Source organism: Lepidothrix coronata, unplaced genomic scaffold (assembly GCF_001604755.1).
Source record: "Lepidothrix coronata isolate B3197 unplaced genomic scaffold, Lepidothrix_coronata-1.0 Scaffold187, whole genome shotgun sequence".
NCBI lineage: Eukaryota > Metazoa > Chordata > Aves > Passeriformes > Pipridae > Lepidothrix > Lepidothrix coronata.
In genome coordinates, this window is record NW_016690367.1 from 832214 (window position 1) to 854419 (window position 22206).

Sequence of the window (22206 nt, forward strand, 5' to 3'; positions counted from 1 at the left end):
TATTTGGGGTGTCCATCACCAGGATACCCACACCCCTGGGTACCCACTATTTGGGGTGTCCATCACCAGGATACCCACACCCCTGGGTACCCACTATTTGGGGTGTCCATCACCAGGATACCCACACCCCTGGGTACCCATTATTTGGGGCACCCACTGCCCAGGCCACCCAGCCCTGGGGGGTGACCACTTCCAGGCTGAGGGTGGGACCCAGCAGGGAGGGGGCAGGTCAGGGGTGCCCACCCTGCCGTGCCGTGTACTCGTCATCCTCGATGAGGCGGGCGAGGCCGAAGTCGGCGATCTTGCACACCAGGTTGTCCCCCACCAGGATGTTGGCGGCGCGCAGATCCCGGTGGATGTAGTTCATCCGCTCGATGTACGCCATGCCCGCCGCGATCTGAGCGGGGGGGGGAAAAGCAGTAAAACCCCCCCAAAAACACCCTCGGGGGGGCCCCCCCACCCTGTGCCAGCCTCCCCCACACCCTGTGCCAGCCTCCCCCAGCCTGTGCCAGCCCCCCCCAGTACCTGGGCTGCCATGTCCACCAGCTGGGGCAGCTTCAGGTACCGACCGTCCCCATCCTTCAGGAAATCCAGCAGGCTGCCTGCAGGCAGAGGGGGGGCCCAGTCACAACACCCCAAAACCCAAGAGTGCCCTCCCCTGCGAGCCCCCCTGCCCGGGACTGTAGCCAAGCAGGGTGAGGCTTGCAGGAGAGGTGGTGGGTCCCCCGGGCAGTGCCCCAGGCTCACCCTGGCTCATGAACTCGGTGACAATATAGATGGGCTCCTCGGACACCACGGCGTAGAGCTGCACCAGCTTGTCGTGCCGCAGCCGCTTCATGATCTGAGCCTCCTCCAGGAAGGCCTCGGGGGACATGGTCCCCGGCTTCAGCGTCTTCACTGCCACCTTCGTGGTGCCGTTCCATGTGCCTGGGTTTGGGGGCACGGGGTCAGCAAGAGCCCGGGGGACAGCCAGCCCCGGCAGGGCCGGGATGGAGGGGTGTGTGGATGGAGGGGTGTGTAGATGGAGGGGGGTGTGGATGGAGGGGGGTGTGGATGGAGGGTGAGTGGATGGAGGGTGAGTGGATGGAGGGTGAGTGGATGGAGGATGAGTGGATGGAGGATGAGTGGATGGAGGATGAGTGGATGGAGGGTGAGTGGATGCATGCTCGTGTGGATGGATGGATGGATGGAGGAGCAAGGAATCAGGGCAAGGCAAGGAAGGGCCATGATCCCACCACACCCCGCCCAGGACAAGGGGTCCCACTCACCCCAAGGCTCATCTTCTGATACCTCACCCCATTCCCCGTCCATCCATGGGGGATCCTGTGCCAAGCTGCCATCTCCCCCACACCAGTGGGTACCACTTGGCACCTCGTGACTCTCCCTGCCAGGGCAGGACTGGGCTTCTCCTGCCCACCCTGTGCCCCCCTGCCCTGGCCGGCTGGGCCAGCCTTACCCATCCACACGTCTCCGAAACATCCCATGCCGAGTTTCTTGTCCAGGGCGATGGATTCCCGCTCTATCTCCCAGGCATCCTTAGCTAATCCCAGGGTCTGGGGCTTCATAGCGGGGCACGGGTGGGTGAGCAGATGGCACAACCCGTCGTTATACTCTGCAGGGGGCGAGGGGGGCAGGCAGGGGAGGAGGAGGAGGAGGAGGGAGGGAGGGGGTGCGATGGGATGGATGGAGCATGGGGATGGGGAGGATGGGGGATGGAATGGAGGATGGGATGAATGGAGCATGCACGCCGAGCGGGGGGAGCACAGGGCGCCGCAGGAAGAGGAGGACGAAGGTGGGACCCCCCAGCCCGGTCTTGTGGTCCCATCTGAAATGAGGGGGGGCTGCTTGCCCATATATCAAGGAGCATCTTAGAATACCCAGAGGATATGGGATATTTCCCCATGCTGACGAATCGGTCTGGCTCAGCCTGTCCCAGCAGGCAGGAGCTTTTCCAAGGTGGGTGCCAGGCCTGGGGGTACCCCCATGTCCCCCCCGCTGCTCGCCCAGGCTTGCCCGCCAGGCCCTACCCATCCAGACTTCCCCAAACTGCCCGTTCCCCAGCTTCTTGAGGAGCTGGAGGGACTCTCGGGGGATCTCCCACACGTCTTTGGTTTTGACCGACAGGTCAGCCAGCTTTGGGGTGCCCTTGTGGCACGGCACGGCCAGGCGGCAGCACAGCCCGGCCGCCCGCTCTGCGGCACCGGGGCAGGGGGTCAGTGTGGGCACAGACCCCCACCAGCCCCCTGCCCACCTTCCACCACCCCGGGCATTGCCCAGGATCCTGCATCATCCAGTCACACCCCAGCATCCACGTACAAAAATGGGGTGCACCCCCTTTTGCCTCCCCCGGGACAGCCCCACACCCCCTCAGCTGGGCTGGACCTCCAACCCCCCCAGCCGTGCCCAGGGAGTGGGTGAGGCCCACCCAGACCGTCATCGGGTGCTCCCTGTACCCAGGACATGGAAAAGGGGGAGACCCTCAGGGAATCCCCGAATGCCACCACCGCAACAGCCCCCTCCTTCCCCAGTTCCACCCAGTTTGCCCAGCCAGTCTCTTACTAAAGGCTCTCCTGGGCTTTCCCTACCCCTCCCATCACCCCCCCGCCGTGCCCCCCATCCCACCCTACCTATATAGTGCTGGACCAGCTGCTGGACGGTGTCGAACTGGGCGCGGGTGGTGATGTAGTACCCCCCGCTGTCCAGCTTCCGAATCTTATAGTGCTTCACGTGGTCCCCCTTGGCCTCATCCCAGTCCCGGATGGAGAGCGAGTAGGCCCCTGTGTGGGGGCACAGGTCAGGGAGGGACACAGGTCAGGGAGGGACACAGGGCACACCCGCCGGCGTCCCCGTCCCCGTGCCCGTACCTTTGGTGGTCTCGCTCTCCCGGATGAGGAAGGTGCCCCTGCAGTTGCCGTGGCACAGGAGCTGCCGCTCCGCGTCCTTGCGCCCGATCTTCCCGAAGTACCACCTGCCACGGGGACGGGCTCGGGACCACCCAGGGGCACCCAGGGGGACCCCCACCGGCACCGCGGCGCTGCCGGGGCTCACCGGGACACCCAGGGGGGGTCGGGGTCTGCCCCCACCCCTGTCCCTCTACTCACTCCTCTGCCTGGATGGAATCCACAGGGGCCACGTAGTTGCTGGGGATGTAGCCCGTGGCGCCCGAGCTCAGCGACCTGGCCTCCCACCAGTCCCCCTCCCTGGGGCAGAGGAACAGAGAGTGAGGAGGAGGAGGGGGGACAGACAGACCATCCTGCATCCCCTCACCCTTCACACAGCACCCCCAGACCCCGCCCTGCCCTACCCATCTCTGCTGAGCCCACCCAGCTCGTGACACACGTGGCCCTGGTATCCAACATCGAAGCCAAGACAGAGCTTGTGTTCCCAGCCTGGGTCCTGCAGGGGGTACCCACGACATGGAGACCCCTCCCTGGGGTGGCAGGGGGGCACTGGGAGTGGCAGGGGGTCCGGGAGGGCTCACGTGTTGTTGATGATGTGGAATTTCTCCCCTTTCTGGAACGTCAGGTCATCCTCCGTGCGGGCCTCGTAGTCGTACAGGGCGATGAAGAGCGTCACCCCCCCGCCTGCAGCACGCAGAGGGGACCACAGTGAGCCCCCGGGTCCCCTGCACTCCCTGGGGCGCAGCTGGACCCCTCTCCCACCACCCAGCCCCGCCGCTGACCTGTGATGCCCCCGCTCCGCATCTGCAGCGTGTTGGAGCTGAACACGCCCGGCCCCGCCAGGGACGGGGCCGAGGGCACCGCCGGCCCCTGGAAGTTGTTGAAGTCGGGGATGCAGGTGAAGTTGGCCCCGGGCTGGGTGGGGTCGGGGTCGTACTGGGAGGGGGGGGGCAGGGAGAAGCCCCCCTCGCCCCCCCTCTGCCCTTTGCCAGCCCCTTTCTCCTTGCAGGGCACGCAGCCCATCCTGGGCACCGCCTGCGGGACAGAGGGCCCGTGACACAGGATTGGGGGCACCGGGGTGCACCCTGCCTGTCCCAGGAGGAGCAGGGTCCTTCCTGCCACCCCCCCGGCACGACGCGCTGGGTGACATGGGGACACCGGGGTGCTCTGCTGCCCGGGGGTCCCCATGTCCCCCCCAGCACCCGGGGGGGCTCCATGGTGGCTCCACTCACTGCGAGGGCTCCTCGGGTCACTTCAGCTGCTCCATGTCACCTCGGGGAGGGGAAGAGGCACCTGTGGGCACCAGGGAGGGTGTCAGGCACAGGGCAAGAGTTTTGCATGGGCTGAAACACCTCTACAAGGGCTAATACACCCCATCAAAGCTGAAACACCCCGTCCAAGAGCTGCAACACCCCACCAAGGGCTGTAACACCCCCACCAAGGGCTGTAACACCCCTACCATGGGCTGCAACACCCCTACCATGGGCTGCAACACCACTACAAGAGTAGAAATACCCCTGCCTGCCATGAGCTGTAACACCCCTGCATGGGCTGAAACATCCCTGCCTTGGGCTCGGACACTCCTGCCACGGGCTAAAATACCCCTGTATGTGCTGAAACACCCTTGCATGGGTTGAATTACCCCTGCATAGGCTGGAACACCTCTGAACAGGATGCAACACCCCTGCTTTGGGCTGTAACACCTCTGTCACGGGTTATAACACCCCTGCATGAGTTACAACAGCCCTGCATGGCCTGAAGCACCCCTGCACGAGCTGAAACACCCTTGCACGGACCAAAGCACCCCTGCACGGGCTGTAATATACCCCTGCACGAGCTAAAACACCCCTGCACAGACTACAACCCCCCCCTGCATGAGTTAAAATGGTCTACATGATCTGCAACACCCCCACAGAGGCTGCAACCCTCCTCCAAGGGCTGCGACACCCCTGCACAGGCTGAAACCACATCCTCGAGCGGGTTTTTCTCTCACTGCGTCCTCCCCACACCGCTCACCTCCCTTCAAAGAGCAGCTGTGTCCTTGGCTGCCCCGAGGCTGGAGGGAGCCAGGGTGGGTGGGGAGGAGCCTCTGAAGTGTCCCTGACCCCACACCCTCTGCTCAGCAGGGAGGAGGTGTTTTGGGGAGGAAGGTCCCTGCAGTCACGTCGTGCTCTTCCGGCCACGAAGGTGTCACAGAGGAGGAGGAAACTGAACCTCTCCCGCCATGGCTGCGAGGACACGGTCTGTCCCCAGCTCTGTCACTCCCCTGGGTGCTGAACACCCACACCAGTCTGCCCAGTTTGCACCGGGCAGAGCTTTCCACTCTGCAATCTGGTGGAGCTCCAGCTGAGAGCGGAGGGGAGGAGCAGGAAGGTGCCCTGTCCCCTGTGCTCCAGAGAGCAGGAGGAGATGAAGGTTTTGGGGTGGATGAGAGGTTTCAGGCGGGTTTCCCTCATCATGGCCACTGATTTCCTTTTCCCTCTGTCAGTGGGGGTGGAAAGAGTCCCAGCTCTCCCCTTCCACCTCCACTTTCAACACCATTGGTGTGGCAAGGCCGTGACCGTTGCCGACGGGGCAATGTTGCCAAATCCAAGAGCCCTCAGCTGGTTGGGGATTTCATTCTTGCTCGCTATTAGTGGCTGTTTCAGCTGATGGACACCCCTGGTTCTCACAAACCTCGTCCCTTCTGTGTGGGAATCACCCACCCACCACGCTCAGAAACTTCCCATTTCGCCGAATTTCGGTGCTGAGCGGGTGGCTCAGAGCTGCCAGAGCTGCCAGCAGGGATGGGGCCGGCAAGGAGCATCTTCCAGGCGAGCCCAAGCCCCCAGTATCACAGCACCGAGGGTTCAGGTGCTGTGCAGCAGCGTTGCACCCACTCTTCCCCTTCCATGGGCTCCCACAGCCCCCCGAGCCCGTCACAGCGTGTCCCAGAGCCGTCCCCCCGCGCTGTCCGTGGGGAGGGGACGCAGCTGGCGCCGTGTCCGGTGGCTCCGCGCTGGCACCTGGCTCCAGCTCTCCCGAAAAGGAGCTGCTTGGAGCCCGGGAGCAGATGGCAACTGAGCCCTTCCCGCCCCGGCTCCACCGGCACCGGTCCCAGCTCCCGCCCCGCGCTGAGACCCGGCCAACTCGTCACCCCCCGTCCTGCAGGGCACGGCTGGGCACGGAGCAGCCGCGTCCCTGGCTGCCCATCCATCTGCTCCCCGGCCCCACGGGACACGGGGCGGCTCGGCCCCATCCCCAGCTCCTGGACGGGGCACAATGTCCCCTGCACGCGCCAGTGTGGCCCCTGTGACCCGTGATGTCACCTCCGTCCCCTTGTGAAGGAGGGCTCAGGCTCCGAGGGGGGGCAGCTGCGTGGAGCAGGGAATGTCACACTGCTTGGGGACAAGCCAGGGTGGCATTGGCCAGGCTGAGGGTGCCATGACCCCCCCTTGCCCCGGGCACGGGGGCAGCTGCCAGAGGAACTCCCATGGCACCTACACAGCGGGAAGAGGAAGCTGCAGGAGCCCGGCACGGGGGAGGAGGGGCAGCCAAGGGGAACCTCAGGGCTGGCAGGACCCCAGGCCTTGGGGATGGTGGCAGCTGCGGGGGCCAGGCAGGAACCACAGCGGGGCTGCAGCCTTTTGGGTACCCAGTGCCCCATGCCCTGACCCGCCCCCTCACCCTGCACAGCCCCCACATTCCGGTGGCTCTCACAACCTGTTCCCAGGGAAGAGGAACCGAGAGGGCTGCAGAGCCCAGCTGGGGTTCCTCTGTCACCCCACGGCTCTGGAGGTGCCTGGTCCCAGGGGGGAAACTGAGGCACGAGGCAGCTGCAGCCCAGAAGGGGAAGGTGCCTCTTTTTAGGACACGGGAGTCTGAGACACGTTCCCAGCCCATGTCCATGACCCCACAGACCTGGGGAGGGGATGAGAGGATACATCTGCCTTGACTGTCTGCTCCTCATCCTGGTGTGGTAGCAGATGGTGGCGTGTCCCTACCCCTTCCCCACTGCCCTCAGCTCCTTTCCCACTGCCCCCAGCCCCAGGTCCAGCCCTGCATCCCAGAGCAGGAGCCCTGCTCCTGCTCCAGCCCTCCCAGTTCACTCAGGGCCTGGTGAGTCCCCTGTGGCTCCCAGTGGGAGCAGGTTCTTTGAGAACAAGGGGTGCAAGGAGAGATGACACCCCATCCCCTGCATGCCCATGAGAAGGACAGGGCTCGAAGCTGCCCCCCAAAACCTGCTGTGCTGGCCAGGCCTGACCAGTGCTTGGCCAGCATCGCCCCCGTGCCAGCCCCAGGAGGTGGCAGGGCCATTCCCTGGGGTAAAAGAGGCCGCCCCCCAGAAGTGAGCTGCTGCACAAGCCTACCCGCCAGCCACCAGGCCAAGGGCAGGGGGGTCTCCTTGCCCCCTGCCAAGGAGGAGATGCCCAGGAGGGAGGCAACCCCCCTTCCCCAGCCTCCCAGCCCCATCGCTGGCTGGGAAAGCAGGATTTCCGCTGGAAGAAGAGCAATTCCCGGATCCAAGGGGCTGCAGGGGCGGAGGGAGGGAGCCGGCCAGGGCTCCAAATACAATGTCCCGGGAGGAGCGGGGTGGGGAGGGAATTGTGCAGGGCAGGAAGCGGCGAGTTCCTGTCCCTCCTTGGGACACACCAAGGACCTGGGACGAGGCAGAGCTGCAGGGAGCGGGGGGAGTACCCGCTCCGGCCAGAGCCTGAGCCCCTCACTGTTCCCGCAGCCCCAGCCAGGGATTGCTCAGCCCCCCGGAGCGCTGGCTGGGCTGGCAGCCCACGGACACCCGCGGGGCTGAGGGCACAGGTGTGTGTCCCCATCCCGCTGTCCCGGAGTGCCGTGACCTGTCCCCTCCCCATCGCGGGGGTCCGGCGCGGGTGAAGGCACCGCGTGTCCCCGCAGGCTCCCGACGCGGTGTCAGAGCCATCAGTGCCGGCACAGCGAGCTGGAGCCGGCGGGTGCCCCCAGCCCTCCCCACGCCACAGCCCCCGCTGACCCGCTGCCCCCCAGCACGGCGAGGACGGAGGTCTCCTCCCGCCGCCAGCCATTGCCTGGGGGGAGCAGTGAGGGCAGAGCCCAGGCAGGGCCCCCCAAAGCCCCTCACGGGGGTCATGGGGCCCTCCATCCCCAAAGCTCGGTGCCCGTCCCACCCGGGACCCAGAGCCACCCCACACCTGGGGGGATCATCCCTCAGCATCCCCCCAAACACACAACAAGGGGATTAAGAGACCCCCCACTTTACAGGGGTGAGCCCCCCACCACCCTGCACCGTGCCCCCCACGCATCCTCCCCTACCGTCAGCGCTCCCGCTCCGCCTGGCATGGACCCCCCGCTCCCGAGCTGCTCCCGACGGGACCCCCGGCCGGGGTGCCACGGCAGCACCCGCTTCTCCCGGCGCCGGGGGCCGGGGTGTCGAGGCGGGGGCCGTGGGAGAGCGGGAGAGCGCCCGGCCGTGTGCTTCCCGTGTCTCTTCGGCGGCTCTGGCAGCCGAGCAAGAGCTTCCCCTCCCCTCGCCCCCCCTTCCTCCCCGCGCTCCCAGCGATGGTTCATTGTACCAGCCAGCCCGGCCGGGGCGGCCGCTGGATCACCGGCGGGATCGCCCTCCGGATCACCTGGATCGCCCCCTGGATCACCCTCCAGCACACTCGCTGAGGACCCGTGGGGGTGGTACAGCAGGACACGCGCTGGCATTGGGGTGTCCCTGGTCCCCAGCAGCACAAGGGGACACTGGCATGGATCCCCTGGCTCTGCCTTAGGGGATTTATGGGATGTGTGTGGGGATCCAGCCTGTGCCAGGGTGGGGGGCTGCCTGCACTCATCCCCAGAGAGCCTGGCATGGCTCCCCTGAGCCCCCAAGCCAGGCAAGGCACACGGACTGCACACGGGGGGTTGTGTCCCTGCGAGGGACAGGGACAAGGTGCCCGTCTGGTGGCAGAGCACACACAGCAGCCACGCAGCCACCTGGCACGGGGGCTCTCGGGGCAGGGCAGAGCCCACCCTGCCCCAGCACTGTGTTCCAGGGGGTCCTACTGTCCCCCCAAGATGGGGACCAGCTCCCAGCTGGCTCAAGCCAGTGCTGTGGCCATCGACAGCCCACCAGACATCACCCCCCTTACTTACCCCTTCTCCAGATGAAGCTGCTGGTGGGATGACCCCAAGATTTGGCACCTGTCACACCAAGCCACAAACCTCAGTGAGCTCTGGGAGAGGGGAGGAGCCCCCCAGCACCCTGTCTGAAACCCCCTCAGGCACCCACCTGCAAGAGAGCACTTCAGGCCTTTGGCACCCTGACCCCCAGACTGAGGGGTTCTCGATGGGGCCCCTCACTGGGGGAACACCCTGTGCAAACCAGGGGTGCAGGGAAGCCTCCCCTCCAAATCAGAACCTCCCTGGATGGAAATACCCTCCCCAGCTCCACCGAGCCCCACTCTGCACACCCCCCAGCCCTCCCTCCCCCCACCACAGGGGCCAGAGGTATTTTTGGGTGTCCCCCTGCTGCAGTTTCCGGTGTGGGGCCATGCTCCCAAGGGGGGGGGTGAGGGTGCACGGGGTGGGATGGGGGCTCTGGTCACGCTCCAGCCTGGAGCTGCTGCATCCTGGCTCTGCCACCCTGTTTCTCCACACAGCTGAGCTGGAGAGGGGTCCTTCCCCATCTCTCCAGAGCCTTCCTCCTCCTCCTCCTCCTCCTTGTCCTGTGGTTAACCCTCACAGGGTGACCTCTTTCCTCTGTGACACTAAGTCTGGCCCTGACATTTCCTGTTCTCACAGAGGGGCCAGGGCTGGTGGAAGTCCTGGGTGCCCACCAGGATGGGGACCTGGCCCCCCAGACTGGTGGCACCCTCACCTTGTCACCTCCCACCTCATCCTGGGAGCACAGCTCCCCTTTAATCTTGGATTTGGGGGCTCTGGGACTTGCTGAGGGGGGATTCAGACCCTGCTGGGGATGGAAACAGCCCTGTCAGTGTCCCTGGGAGGGGATGGAAACAGGAGGGACAGCAGGGACAGGGACTGCTCACCTGTGGGGCCATGAGCCCCTCCAGCCTCCCAGAACCCTCCCCTCTCCCCTTGGGGCTGGCTGTGGGGTTCCTACATCCCCTTGCACCCCATGATTGGCTCAGACCCCCCCAAAAAAGAGTTCCCAGTGCTCCCAGTCCCAGGATCTGCCTCGGTAAGGCCAAACTGCTCACAGCCCTGCTCACCTGTGCTGTAGGTGCTGCCCCTTGCCCCTCACCCTGGCATCAGGGCTGCTTGGCAAAGACCCCAAGGAGGTCTCCTTTTGCAACCCAGGAGGGGACACACAGCCCTGAGCACCCCACTTTGCTCTCCATTTCTCCCACCCGGATGCAGAAGAAGGGACCAGCTGTGACGACCCACCCTCAAGGGGAAGGAAGCCTGTTTTGGTGAAAACTCAGTTTTACTAATTCGTATATTCTGCATTAGGTGGGATAAGGCAGTACTTGAAAAAAGGTTTGTAAAAAGAAGGTGTTTCTGCTTTCAACTGATTTTTCTGCTTGGAGATCCTGGTGATATTACAGTTACCAGGAGCCCTTGCTGTTTGCAGGAGAGAAGGGCCTGTGGCTAACCCACTCCTTACTTTCTGTGCGGGGTATTTGGGATCTCGAGGCTGATTTCAACCTGTTTGAATGTATCAACACATAAAATAAAGCAGCCAGTGCTTTAAACCATCAAGTTAACATCAAATCTGGAAGCCTGGTTGACCCCAAGCCGGAGGGTCCCCACGGATCCATCCAGCCTGCACCTCCCACGTGCTGCTGGAGGTGTTTTGGGGGCCCCTCCCGCGCCTCCCATCCCCTGCAGCACCCGGCGTTGTTCCATCTGCCCTGCCGGGACACGCTCTCCCCGCCGAGCACACCGAGGGTGCCCGTCCCCCCGCCAGGCACCACATGATGCCGGTTCCTTCCCTCCTCCGGGGAGGGCCCGGACTCCTGCATTGGCTCCGGCGGGTTTCGCTGCCGCCGGCTCCGGATTAAAGCTGAGGAGCCGGCGCCGGGCGAGCCGGGGAGGTGAGGATGGGTTTTCTCCGCTGGCTCGTGGCCTCTGCGCTCTGCATCTTCATCTGGGGTGAGTCTGGACCCCCCCTCTCATGGCACTGTCCCCACTGGGGGCACCGCGGGGGTGGGAGGGAGGTGGGGGCACCCCAACAGGTTCCCCCCGCGCTGCGCGGCGGGGCAGGCTGGAGATTTGGGAAGTGGTTTCATTGCTCGTTGGGTCCTAAAGTTTGCGGTTCCTCCGAGGCAGAGTTGGGGTGGGGTGGCAAAGAGGGGGGGACGTGCCTTGAGGGCTTGGTGAGGGTGAGGGGAAGAAAACATGGCTAAACTGTGGCTTTAACCCAAGGTGTTTAACCCAAGCAAGCAGGGGAGGGGGGACGGGGGTGACGGGGGACTGTGCCCCTGTGGGACCCCCTTTCTGTGTGGCTGTAAACAGGGTTGTGGGGTCACTGGACTCACTGCTCCCCCCACCCCGGGCACTCTCTGTGGGGGCACAGGGTGAGATGGGCACCCACGGGATAGCCTGGGGTGCAGTGGGGGGCTGCCTGGCCCTGGCTCCCCCCGGTTTGGGGTTCGGGGTTGGTCCTGGGGCAGGTGCTGCTGGTTGCTCCCCACGAGGAGGAAGATGCTGACGGAGGGAAGGGCCCGTTCCCAGTGGCGGGTGTGTTGGCGTGGCTTGGGATTGCACAAGCTGGGAGCCCTCAGGGAGTTTGGGGAGGTCACTGGGAGATGCCAGGCGGGACCAGTCAGCTCCCTGGCACCCCTCAACCACGCCACGTGTGTTGGGGAGAGCTTGGCTGTGTCCCCCCTTGGAAACATCACCCAACGCCACGGCCACCCACGCTGGGGGTGACACAGGGGCATCACCCCAACAGTCATCCCAGGAACTGGGGTTCCCTGGGGGTGCAACAGCGCAGGGCTCACCCCAGTGTCGTGGCAGGTTGTGGCATGGTGGTGACCCTGGATCTGGCCCCGGGAAGGTGTCAGTGCCTTGGTGTCCCATGGATGTGCCACCGGTGGGCTCGGGGAGTTCTTTTGACCAAGCAGGGGGGCCCCAGGTTGCAGGGAAGGAGACACTGGCTCAGGACATCTCCTGTCCCCAACTCAGCTTGGGGGGACACACAGAGCCCCCCTCACCCCTGCCCCTCTCTGCCTTCCAGGACAGGACTATGTGCTCTCCCGCCCACCCCCTCAGTTCGGCTCCATCTACCACGTCCGAGGTAACGGGACCACACAGCCCCCTTTGCTGGGGGGGAGCAGAGGATGCTCAGCACTGGGCAGGACCAGGCTGTCCCAGTGCCAGACTGGGGCAGCTTTCCACAGCCAAGTGCCTCTCCCTGTCCTGTCGCCCGTGGGGACAGTGGCTTGGTGAGCTGCAGGCTCTTGGGGGCCCAGGGAGGGACGTCAGGGTGCTGAGGCTTTGGGGCTGACCTGTCTGGGGGGGCTCACAGGGGTCATTAAGCTGCCCTATGCTGAGATCGAGGAGCCCTTCGAAGCCTGGTACAACCTGACGGGGAACAAGAGCCGGATCCAGTATTATGGAGGTAAGAGGTGGGCACCCACCTGTTCCAGCTGCGCCCACCCTGTGCTGGCAGGACCACCCTGCCTCAGCTTCCCGTCCCCACGGGCACAGGGCAGGTGATCACCTACCAGCTGGCGGGGGTGAAGCCCTATGGGATGAGGTACAAGATCACCCCAGAGACCACCGAGAAGGAGGTGAACGCCAGGAAATGCTTCCAGCTGCCCGGCTCCAAGGAGGATGTGGTGAAGGCTCAGAGCGTCTTCCCCAACATGAAAGGCTTTAAGGTGGGAAACGCCAGAGCCCGGATCCGCCCCGCTGCCCGGAGCACGTGCAGGCTGTGGGAAGGGGTGCTGGGAGATGCTCCTCTCCGTCCAAGGGGTGCAGGGTGCTGGGACAGGCCAGGACGTGCCCCCCCCACACACCCCAGGGCGCAGGGAGGGTCACTTCCCCACCCGGATTGGGACCGGACCGCCGGCTCCTTTCCCAACTCCAGCAGCCGTGTCGGGACGTGCCACATCCCACACAAACGCCGGCGTTTCGGCACCGTTTGGGCAAGTCTCTGCAGGGCGGCTCAGCTCCCGCTGGCCCCAGGTTCTGACAGGGCTGGGCACAGCACGTGACCGGTGGGGACAGCAGGCTGTCACCCAGCTGGGCACTGCCCGCAGGGAGAGAGCTTGGAAACACTCAGGAAAAACCTGGAAGCTCTTTAGCCTTTGGAAGCCAGACCTCCCGCTGTGGGTGCACACAGAGTGCTCTGCACGGTGGGGTGTCCCCAGGGCACCGCTGAGCCAGACGGGGGAGTCTGCCCTGTGTGGCACCCCAAATCCTTGCCCATGGTTTGCATCCCACTCGTGGGTGTGTGCTCATGGCCATGGAGCCTCCGGATCCAGGTGGAGAGCCCGGTGTGTGCACTGGGAGCACTGGGCTGTGTGTGCACTGGGAGCACTGGGCTGTGTGAGCACTGGGAGCACCATCAAGTCAAACGGGGGGGGGGTCTGCCCTGTGTTGCTCCCCAAATCCTTGCCCCAGTTTCCATCCCAAACATGTGCTTATGTCCATGGAGCCTCTGGATCCAGCCAGTGTGTGTGCTGGGAGCACTGGGCTGTGCAAAGGGGCCAGGTGGGGAGGGGGATGCCTCCCTGATGCCGTGTCCCCCCCAGTTCCTGCGGGAGGAGTACTACCAGGGCCGGTACTGCGCCGTGTGGCAGAACAGCACCCGCTGGGCGCAGAAGAAGAACGTCTACACCCTGTGGGTCACCAACTCCAGCTGCGGGGTGGCCCCCGTGCACTACGAGATGCGGGGCTACAACAGCCTCCTGGGCTCCCACTACGACAAGTACGAGATCGACTACACCGACTTCGACAACAGCTACCCCCCCTCCGTGTTCGACCTCCCCGCCAACGGTGAGCCAGGGAGGGCCCCCCTGCCCTGCCCTGCCCTGCCCTGCCCTGCCCTGCCCGCGGGGCTCGGGCTGACGGTGTCCCCTCCCTGTCCCCAGTGACAACGTGCGGGGTGCTGCCGGGGGCCGCGGCGGAGCACCGGGTGCTGGCAAACCCCATGGAGGACCTGGTGGGGCGGCACCAGCCCTGGGCACACCAGGCTTTCCACGAGTACCGGCGGCGGATGGGGCGGCGGTACAGCTCCGTGCGGGAGCTGGAGCACAGGCAGAGCGTCTTCGTGCACAACATGAGGTACAGGCAGGCGGGGGAGTGGGTGATGGCTCTCTGGGGGTGCTCCTCAGCCCGAGGAGGAGGTGGCAGTGCCAGCCGGTGCTGTCCCCGCCGTGCCCCAGGTTCGTGCACTCCCGGAACCGCGCCGCGCTCTCCTACACGCTGGCCCTGAACCACCTGGCCGACCGCACGCCCCAGGAACTGGCAGCCCTGCGGGGCCGCCGGCGCAGCGGGGACCCCAACAACGGGCAGCCCTTCCCCACCCAGCTCTACACCGGCCTCATCCTGCCTGAGAGCCTCGACTGGCGCATGTACGGTAGGTGTGGGGTGGGGGGACCCAACCCGGTCCAACTGAGACCCCCCTGCTCCCTGTCACTGCACTGAGGAGCCTGTGGGGCTTTGCTGCTTCTGGGGGTCCACATCTCCCCGTGGTCCCTGCTCTGCTCGGCAGCTGGATCAAAGCTGGGTTTAAGCTGGGCTCTGTGAGGGTGCTGAGGTACTGGGATGGGCTGTACAGAGATGCCTCATTCCTGGAAGTGTTCAAGGCCAGGTTGGACGGGGCTTGGAGCAATCTGGGCTAGTGGAAGGTGTCCCTGGCCATGGCAGGGGGTGGAACAGGATGAGCTTTAAGGTCCCTTCCAGCCCAATCCATTTTGGGATTCTGTGATTAAAGGCAGCTGGGTCAGCACTTGGCCCTCATTCAGTCTGGTGCTCCAGGGACAGGTGTGACATCTGAAGCCACATCCTTCCCTCACAACTCCATCAGCTGTGAGTGACACCCCCAGAGTTTGCCCCAGCCCAAGGGTGGGGATCCCAGTTTTGCTGGTGCATTCCCCACCTTTCCTGATTAACACCAAGCCCTGGCTGTGCTGCCTCTGGAACTCACCTCCTGCCTCAGTTTCCCTCCCACCTGCCCCCATCCCTCAGTGCCCACCCAGTTTCTCACCCCCCACCCCGCTGTCCCCAGGCGCCGTCACCCCCGTGAAGGACCAGGCTGTCTGTGGGTCGTGCTGGAGCTTCGCCACCACGGGGGCCATGGAAGGTGCCCTGTTCCTCAAGGTGGGAGCGGGGCTGTGCCCCACGGGGGTGGATGGAGTGCCTGCAGGGTGCCTGTCCCCATTCCTGCAGCGTGTCCCCCCCACAGACCGGCGTGCTGACCCCCCTGTCCCAACAAGTCCTCATCGACTGCTCCTGGGGCTTTGGGAACTACGCCTGTGACGGGGGGGAGGAGTGGAGAGCCTATGAGTGGATCAAGAAACACGGTGGCATCGCCAGCACCGAGTCCTACGGCACCTACAAGGGACAGGTAGGGGTGGCTCCATGTCCTTGACAGAGTCCCTAGTGCCTTGGAGCTTAAAACCACGGTGGGTCAAAGGCACTAGCAGGCTCTGGAGGTGTGGATGTCACCTCATCCCCAAGGCAGCAGGCTCCTGTGGTTCAAAGCACAGTCCAAAGCCAAGCCCCAGCGTTCAGCTGGGCAGTTTCATCACTGTGTGCCTCAGTTTCTCTTCTTGCAAAACAGGGGCAAGGCTCCTCCACCCATGGGTGGTGCTGTGGGTCACTCCGTACCCTGGGGAGCAGGGATGGAGCAAAGCTGCCTGGGGACAGGGATGTGGCTGCATGACACAGGCAACAGCCCCCCCGGGGCTTGGGGTGCAGAGCCAGCTCCCTGTGCAACTGGGAAAACATCCCCACCACCCTGGGCTTGGGAGCACAGCGGGAACGCTGTCACAGCCCAAACCCCGGATCGCTGGGAAGAGCTCCACGGGGAGCAGGCAGGGTGGGCACGGGGAGGGGGACCAGGGCGTGCTGCTGACAGTCTGTGTGTCCCCTGGGTGGGTAGAACGGTTTGTGCCACTACAACCAGTCGGAGATGCTGGCCAAGATCACGGGCTACGTCAACGTCACCTCGGGCAACATCACGGCCGTCAAAGCCGCCATCTACAAGCACGGCCCCGTGGCCGTGAGCATCGACGCCTCCCACAAGAGCTTCTCCTTCTACTCCAACGGCATCTACTACGAGCCCAAATGCGGTGAGTCGGGTGGCACACGGGGCACGGCGGGACCTGGGTGCCCAGGGAATTGCCAGGACAGCCAGTTCCCATCCTGGCAGTCCAGGGAAGGGCGGAGGGGACCGGCCCTGCAGTGCTCTGCGGCACTGTGGGCAGCCCTGGGAGCAGGGGTGCTCTCCAGGTTGGGATGTTCGCTGGACAGGGATCCTCTCCAGGCAGGGAGGTCGCCAGGCAGGAATGGTCTCTGGACAGGGATGCTCTTAGGTCAGGGGTGCTCTCAGGATGCTCTCAGGTCAGGATCTCTCTCTATGGGTAAGGATACTGTCCATACAGGGTTGCTCTCCAGACAGGGATCCTCTCCACACAGGGATGGTCTTCAGACAGGAATAGTCACTAGACAGGGATGGTCACCAGACAGTAATGGTCTCTGGACAGGGATGCTCTTAGGTCTGGAGTGCTCTCTGGATAGGGATGTTCTCTGGATACAGGTGGTCTCCAAACAGGGATGCTCACTGGATAAGGATGCTCTCTGACAAGGATAATCACTGTACAGGGATGTTCTCCAAACAGGGATGCTCTTAGGTCAGGGATGCTCTCTAGATAGGGATGATAATTGGGCAGGGATGCTCTTAGGTCAAGGATGCTCTCCAGACAGGGATGCCCTCTGAACAGGAATGCTCTCCAAATGAACCCTCTCCCACGTCATTCCCTGCAGACAACACACCAGGATCTCTGGACCACGCAGTGCTGGCCGTGGGCTACGGGGTCCTGCAGGGAGAGACCTACTGGCTCATCAAGAACTCCTGGTCCACCTACTGGGGCAACGACGGCTACATCCTCATGGCCATGAAGGACAACAACTGCGGCGTGGCCACCGAGGCCACCTACCCCATCCTGGCCTGAGCCACCCCGGCCCTGCGGGGACAGCCCTCGGTGACACTCTGGGCACCCAGCCCTGGATCAGCCCCTTTGGTGGAGCCCCCACGCAGCAGGAAGCAGGACAGGGCCAGGGGGTGCTGGACACGGGGCAGGATGGGGACCCAGCAGTGGGCTTGCCAATAAAGACACTGGAAAAATACCGGATGGCTTCTACAGCAGGGATTCAACTGCTGCCCACCCAGCTGTGCCCCCTGTGCAGACCCCAGTGACACATCCTGCCCCCAGGCTGGTTTTTCTCGGTCCTGTGGGACTCCAGGGGCCTCCCAGGGAGGGGACCTGCCTGGCAGAGCCAGCTGGCTCTCACAGCCCGTCCCAGACACCCGGGGCGAGGGGAGCGGCTTTTCCAGCCCTGTCTCTGAGGTGGAGCACAAACAACCCCAGGGATTTCTGCTGAGATGAGAAATTCCTGGCGTGGGGTGTCGGGGAGGGGGGAAGGCATCCACCCTCTGCCCCACTGCCCCGGTCCCTGTTGTGGCTGTGGGTGGGGACGTCACCGGGGTGTTTGCCACTGTCACCCTTCACCCCCTGGGGCTGCTCCCCCTTTACCCCGTGGCCATGGCTCGGCTGGGAGCTCCTAGTTTGGGATCAAGCCATCCTGGAGAACGGGATCAGTGCATGAGGATACTAAAACAGGGTGGGAAGTTCTCCCTGCCCTCAGCCTGGTGGTCTCCCATCTTTGCTGGCGCATCCTCAGGGCAGGATGCACGTCTGCAGTGGTGGGCTGTGATGGTTTTTCAGGCTTTTCATAGATTTCAGTTTTTTCACAGCTTTTTCAGGCCAGATCATTAAATTTCCTAGGCTTTTCTCCAGTATAACCTGAGTATCTCCTGAATATTCCTGAATATCCTGAATATTCTCCAGTATAACCTGAATATCCCTCCCAGAGAAAAACTAGATAATTAAAAAACAAAACCAAAACATGGGGGGGGGGGAAGAGGGGGAAAGCAAAACAATAACTCGCACTTGGATAACATTTTGGAAGACCTGCTTGAGTCAGGCTTGGTATCACGACTTCAAAAGCTGTTCATCACTGTCCAGGAATGATTGGGATGCATCATCCCAGCCAGTCATTCGGAGGGTCAGTGCTCAGGCACTTCATCTCTTGTTTTGCCTTCAGCACTTACAACTTCCACGGGTCCCTGGGGAGGTGCTGCAGCCCGGGGGGCACCAGCCCAGCCCTGCACCCCGGGGTGCAGCCCAGTCCAGCCCAAGGAGACCCCGCAAAGCCCTTATCAGCTTTGTTTGGGGCTCGTTGTCACCTTGGGCTGGGGGCCAGCTGGACACGCGGCAAGTGGGAGGGGTGAAGGCCACTCTGCACCCGCTCCTCCCCAGGGCTGTTTTGCCATGTTGCTCCCGACACTTTATCTGCATTTTTCCCCCCTTTTTCCAATGAAACCCCCTCTAATCGCAGTCCTGGCCTTGCCCTGATGGTGTATCCGTAAGGATGCAGGGGTGCAAACAGCCCCCACCTCCCCATCTTTCTGTCCCCCCTTTGGTGGGGTCGCCTTGGCTCCTGTCCCACCCCAGGGGGGCTCTGGGGTGCCTGGGTGGGTGTCACTGCACCCCGTTGCCCCCCGGTTGCTGCAGATGCTCCCCCTGCTCGCAGTGGATCCTGGCTGGCAAACTGCCACACCGGGGATGGGTGGGGGCACAGGGACACCCCCAGCACCCATCCCCAAACCCCCAATCCATGGGGCACCCACGGGGGCCGGGGTCCCACCCTGACCCCCCCTCCCCAAGCCCCACCAGCACACGGCATCAGCACCCACCCTGGTGTGGGTGGGGAGGGATGGGGGAGTGCCCGTGGTGGGACAGGGGGGCAAGACAAAGCCCCGCCTTCCCCCTGGTCTCATCCCAGCCCGGGGAAGGGGGGGGCTGTGCCCGTTGGCCGCCCGCAGCTCCCTGCCCACCCACCGGTGGTATTTAATCACCCGTGGGTGCAGGGCAGGATGGGCAGGATGGAGGGGCTGGGGGGGCTGCTAATCCTGGGGGCTGCTGTGCTGCTGGGTGAGCCCCCGCTCGGGGTGGGGGGGTGGGTGCTGTGCCACCATCCCGGGGTGATGCCATCGTGCCCCTCGCCCTGGGCACTGTGGTGGTCCTGGGCCGCTGAGGGTCTTTGCCCTGGGACGGGGCTGCTCTGTCCCTGTCCCCATTCCTGGAGCTGTGGCAGGGCAGTGGGCAGTGTTCCATAGGGGGGTGGGTATTTGGGGTGTGCAGGGGGAGCTTTGGGGTGCCTCTGAGCTGGTCACACCCCCAGGGAGATTGGAGATGTGCTGGGGGGACTCTCGGTCAGCCACAGGGTGGGTGGAGGAGTGGGGACCCCTGGCTTGGGGACCCCCAGTGTCTGCCCTGCCTTGCCACCAGCACAGGCTCCCCTGGGTCTGTCCCCCTCTCCTGAGGGACAGCAGGCCAAGGGCCAGCACTGCTGCCAGCCCCTGCGGTGGGGAGATGGGAAATCAGGGGGGTTGGGGTTTGTTTCTGTTTTTCTTGCAGGAGCAGAGTGCAGAGGTCCTTTGGAGACACCCACATTTGGGGACATCTACCATGTCACAGGTACTGCTCAGGGACAGGGTGCCCAGCCCAAGGGGGTCCTGCACCTCCAGCCACCGGCTCCCACCTGACATGCCTGAGCAAGGAGGCTCCCATTCCCCCAGGAATGCCGGAGTTGGGGTGCTCGGGGCTGTGGGGCGCTGCTGGGGGTGACCATGGGGTGATGCTACGGGACCCTGGGGTGCTCCAGAGGGTCAGGGAAGGGGGACGGGGGATGCCCTTGAGGCTCAGCCCCCTCCACAGCCCCTGAGTCCCACCTCTCTGTGCCCACAGGAATCATCAGCCTGCCCTATGCAGAGATCAGGGAGCCTTTTGAAGCCTGGTACAACCTCACGGGGGGGAAGAGCCGCATCGAGTACTATGGTGGTGGGTGCAGAAGGGGGTCTGGCCCCCCGACCCCTCAGCATCCCCTTCCTTCTGCCCCAGCACCTCTGGGGAAAACACCAGGACAGCCCCGAGAGGCATCACTGTGCCAGGCTTGACATTCCGTGCCCGCAGGCCAAGTGGTCACCTACCAGTTTGGCTCCATGGAGCCCTTCGGCGCCAGCTTCAAGGTGACCCCGGAGACCACGGAGACGGAGCTCAACGTCCGCAAGTGCTTCCGCATCAACGGCACCATCGGGGCCCTCATCGCCCCCCAGAGCGTCTTCCCCAGCCTGGAGAACTTCAGGGTGAGCCTGGAAATGGCCCTCCAGGATGTGGGATGGGGCAGGCAAAGGGAGGGACGAGGGCACTGCGTGGGTAAGGGGTGTCTGGGGTGGTACCTCCTCGTGAGGTGGGAATTGGTGAACGCATGGCTGGATGTGGCCGTGGGTGAGGGACTGGGGGGGTTGCATTCGGCGTGGCAGGATGCAGGGTAGGGGTGGCATCACCGTGGGGTGCCCCAGCTCACGCTGGGGTGGCACCCCGGTCCCTGCCGTGTGTCCCCAGCGCGTGCGGGAGGAGCGGTTCCGAGGGCAGCGCTGCGCCGTGTGGCAGAACGTCTCCTACTGGGGGCACAAGAAGAACGTGTACACGCTGCGGGTGGGCAGCTCTGCCCGCGGCCCCGTGCCCCTGCACTACGAGGTGAGGGGCTTCAACAGCCTCCTGGGCTCCCACTACGACAAGTACGAGATCGACTATTCCTCCTTCAGCCACCGCTTCCCGCCCGGCGTCTTCCAGCTCCCCGAGGGTGAGCGTCCCTGGGCACCCATGGCCAGTGCTGACACCTGAACACTCTTAAATTTGGGCTTTTGGGAGGGTTTAGATTGGATATTAGGAAGAAATTCTTCCCTGTGAGGGTGGCGAGGCCCTGGCACAGGTTGCCCGGAGAAGCTGTGGCTGCCCCATCCCTGGAAGTGTCCAAGGCCAGGTTGGATGGGGCTTGGAGCAACCTGGGCTAGTGGAAGGTGTCCCTGTCCATGGCAGAGGGATGGAACAAGATGAGCTTTAAGGTCCCTTCCAGTCCAAACCATTCCAGGATTCTATGAGCCTGATAATTCTGGTGAATTGGTTCGCCTGGGAAAAAAGCAGGATGAGAGCTGGGGTGATGTGGGCGCTCCCCTGATGCTCAGGGTGCTGGGTGGGATGCTGGGAGCTCAAGAGAGGGCTCTGGAAGGATGTGTGGATGCAGATCCCCCCTGGATGGGACGGGCAGCCCCGATGGTTTTGGGGGCCCAGGAGAGCCCAGCCCAGCCCAGGAGGCACCAGCACCGCCCATGTCTCGTGGCAGGGGTGCAGTGTGAGCAGTGGCCCACGGGCAGCCCCGAGCACCTCCTCGTGGCCAACCCCATGCAGGAGTTTGTGGGGAGGGGGCCGGACACAGACCACGTCCACCACCGCCTCTTCCACCGCTACAAGGAGCAGTTTGGGAAGAGCTACGGCAGCGAGGAGGAGCACGAGCACCGCAGGCACACCTTCATCCACAACATGAGGTACGGGAGGGCAGGGGGGCTGGTGGGGCTCAGGGATGGGGTACCCTGCTCCCCTCTCACAGACACGTGGCACAGGATGTCAGGGGACAGGCTGGGGGGTCAGGAATTGGATCTCCACTCACCTCTTGGCAGGTGGAACAGGATGACAAGGCATGGGCTGGGGGGGCTCAGGGATGGGGCTCCCACTCCTCTTTCACAGACATGAGTTACAGGAGACCACGAGGATGGGCTGGGGGGGCTCAGGGATGGGGCCCTCACTCCCCTCTCACACCCCTGCAGCACAGGATGCCAGGGGGGGTCAGGGAGGGGGTTCCCCACTCCCCTCCCGCCGTGCCCCAGGTTCGTGCACTCCCGGAACCGCGCCGCGCTCTCCTACACGCTGGCCCTGAACCACCTGGCCGACCGCACGCCCCAGGAACTGGCAGCCCTGCGGGGCCGCCGGCGCAGCGGGGACCCCAACAACGGGCAGCCCTTCCCCGCCCACCTCTACACCGGCCTCACCCTGCCCGAGAGCCTCGACTGGCGGCTCTACGGTGAGGAGGGGGCTGGTGACACCAGAGCTGTGCACACTGGGGTCCGTGTGGGGACAGCCAGCAGCCCAGTTGGTCACGTGTCCCCACCCCGCTGTCCCCAGGCGCCGTCACCCCCGTGAAGGACCAGGCTGTCTGTGGGTCGTGCTGGAGCTTCGCCACCACGGGG

At 64.3% G+C, this 22206-nt stretch overlaps 3 protein-coding genes across 5 annotated transcripts in view; 2 read left to right on the forward strand and 1 right to left on the reverse strand.

Annotated features, from left to right (window-relative positions):
- FGR (FGR proto-oncogene, Src family tyrosine kinase) overlaps positions 1–9204 on the reverse strand; it is an 11360-nt gene extending 2156 nt beyond the window's left edge. The window contains exons 1-12 of one of the 3 annotated variants that reach the window (XM_017831142.1): positions 9148–9204; positions 9012–9059; positions 4133–4193; positions 3683–3935; positions 3482–3584; positions 3102–3200; positions 2865–2968; positions 2628–2777; positions 2028–2192; positions 748–927; positions 526–602; positions 244–397 (exon numbers count right to left, since the gene is read on the reverse strand). In XM_017831142.1, the coding sequence (XP_017686631.1) occupies positions 244–397; positions 526–602; positions 748–927; positions 2028–2192; positions 2628–2777; positions 2865–2968; positions 3102–3200; positions 3482–3584; positions 3683–3923 (1273 nt within the window). In that variant the 5' untranslated portion in view covers positions 3924–3935; positions 4133–4193; positions 9012–9059; positions 9148–9204. Of the gene's footprint in view, positions 1–243; positions 398–525; positions 603–747; positions 928–1456; positions 1613–2027; positions 2193–2627; positions 2778–2864; positions 2969–3101; positions 3201–3481; positions 3585–3682; positions 3936–4132; positions 4194–8186; positions 8292–9011; positions 9060–9147 lie in introns of those variants that run through there. The other 2 variants (XM_017831143.1, XM_017831141.1) reach the window with 2 other exon arrangements.
- Positions 9205–10859: 1655 nt separating this feature from the next.
- On the forward strand, positions 10860–17196 carry LOC108505248 (digestive cysteine proteinase 1-like). The gene is made up of 11 exons (XM_017831074.1): positions 10860–10973; positions 12061–12120; positions 12352–12444; positions 12534–12706; positions 13583–13826; positions 13922–14114; positions 14216–14409; positions 15061–15152; positions 15238–15399; positions 15937–16126; positions 16821–17196. The coding sequence occupies exons 1-11, from the start codon at positions 10922–10924 to the stop codon at positions 17006–17008; spliced, it is 1641 nt and encodes a 546-aa protein (XP_017686563.1). The 5' UTR covers positions 10860–10921; the 3' UTR covers positions 17009–17196.
- A 1806-nt stretch (positions 17197–19002) lies between these two features.
- Positions 19003–22206, forward strand: part of LOC108505216 (digestive cysteine proteinase 1-like) — a 4348-nt gene continuing 1144 nt past the window's right edge. The window contains exons 1-8 of the mRNA XM_017831003.1: positions 19003–19051; positions 19538–19597; positions 19868–19960; positions 20093–20265; positions 20525–20765; positions 21306–21507; positions 21847–22040; positions 22142–22206. Coding sequence (XP_017686492.1) covers positions 19003–19051; positions 19538–19597; positions 19868–19960; positions 20093–20265; positions 20525–20765; positions 21306–21507; positions 21847–22040; positions 22142–22206 — 1077 coding nt within the window. The remainder of the gene's footprint in view (positions 19052–19537; positions 19598–19867; positions 19961–20092; positions 20266–20524; positions 20766–21305; positions 21508–21846; positions 22041–22141) is intronic.

What these genes read in the sequence shown, in the direction of transcription:
- LOC108505248 (XM_017831074.1), top strand. Translation starts at nt 10,922, where the DNA reads ATGGGTTTTCTCCGCTGGCTCGTGGCCTCTGCGCTCTGCATCTTCATC. An exon ending in CCTCGACTGGCGCATGTACG is followed by an intron (nt 14,410 to 15,060) that starts GTAGGTGTGGGG and finishes CGCTGTCCCCAG; the next exon opens with GCGCCGTCACCCCCGTGAAG. An exon ending in AAGGTGCCCTGTTCCTCAAG is followed by an intron (nt 15,153 to 15,237) that starts GTGGGAGCGGGG and finishes TCCCCCCCACAG; the next exon opens with ACCGGCGTGCTGACCCCCCT.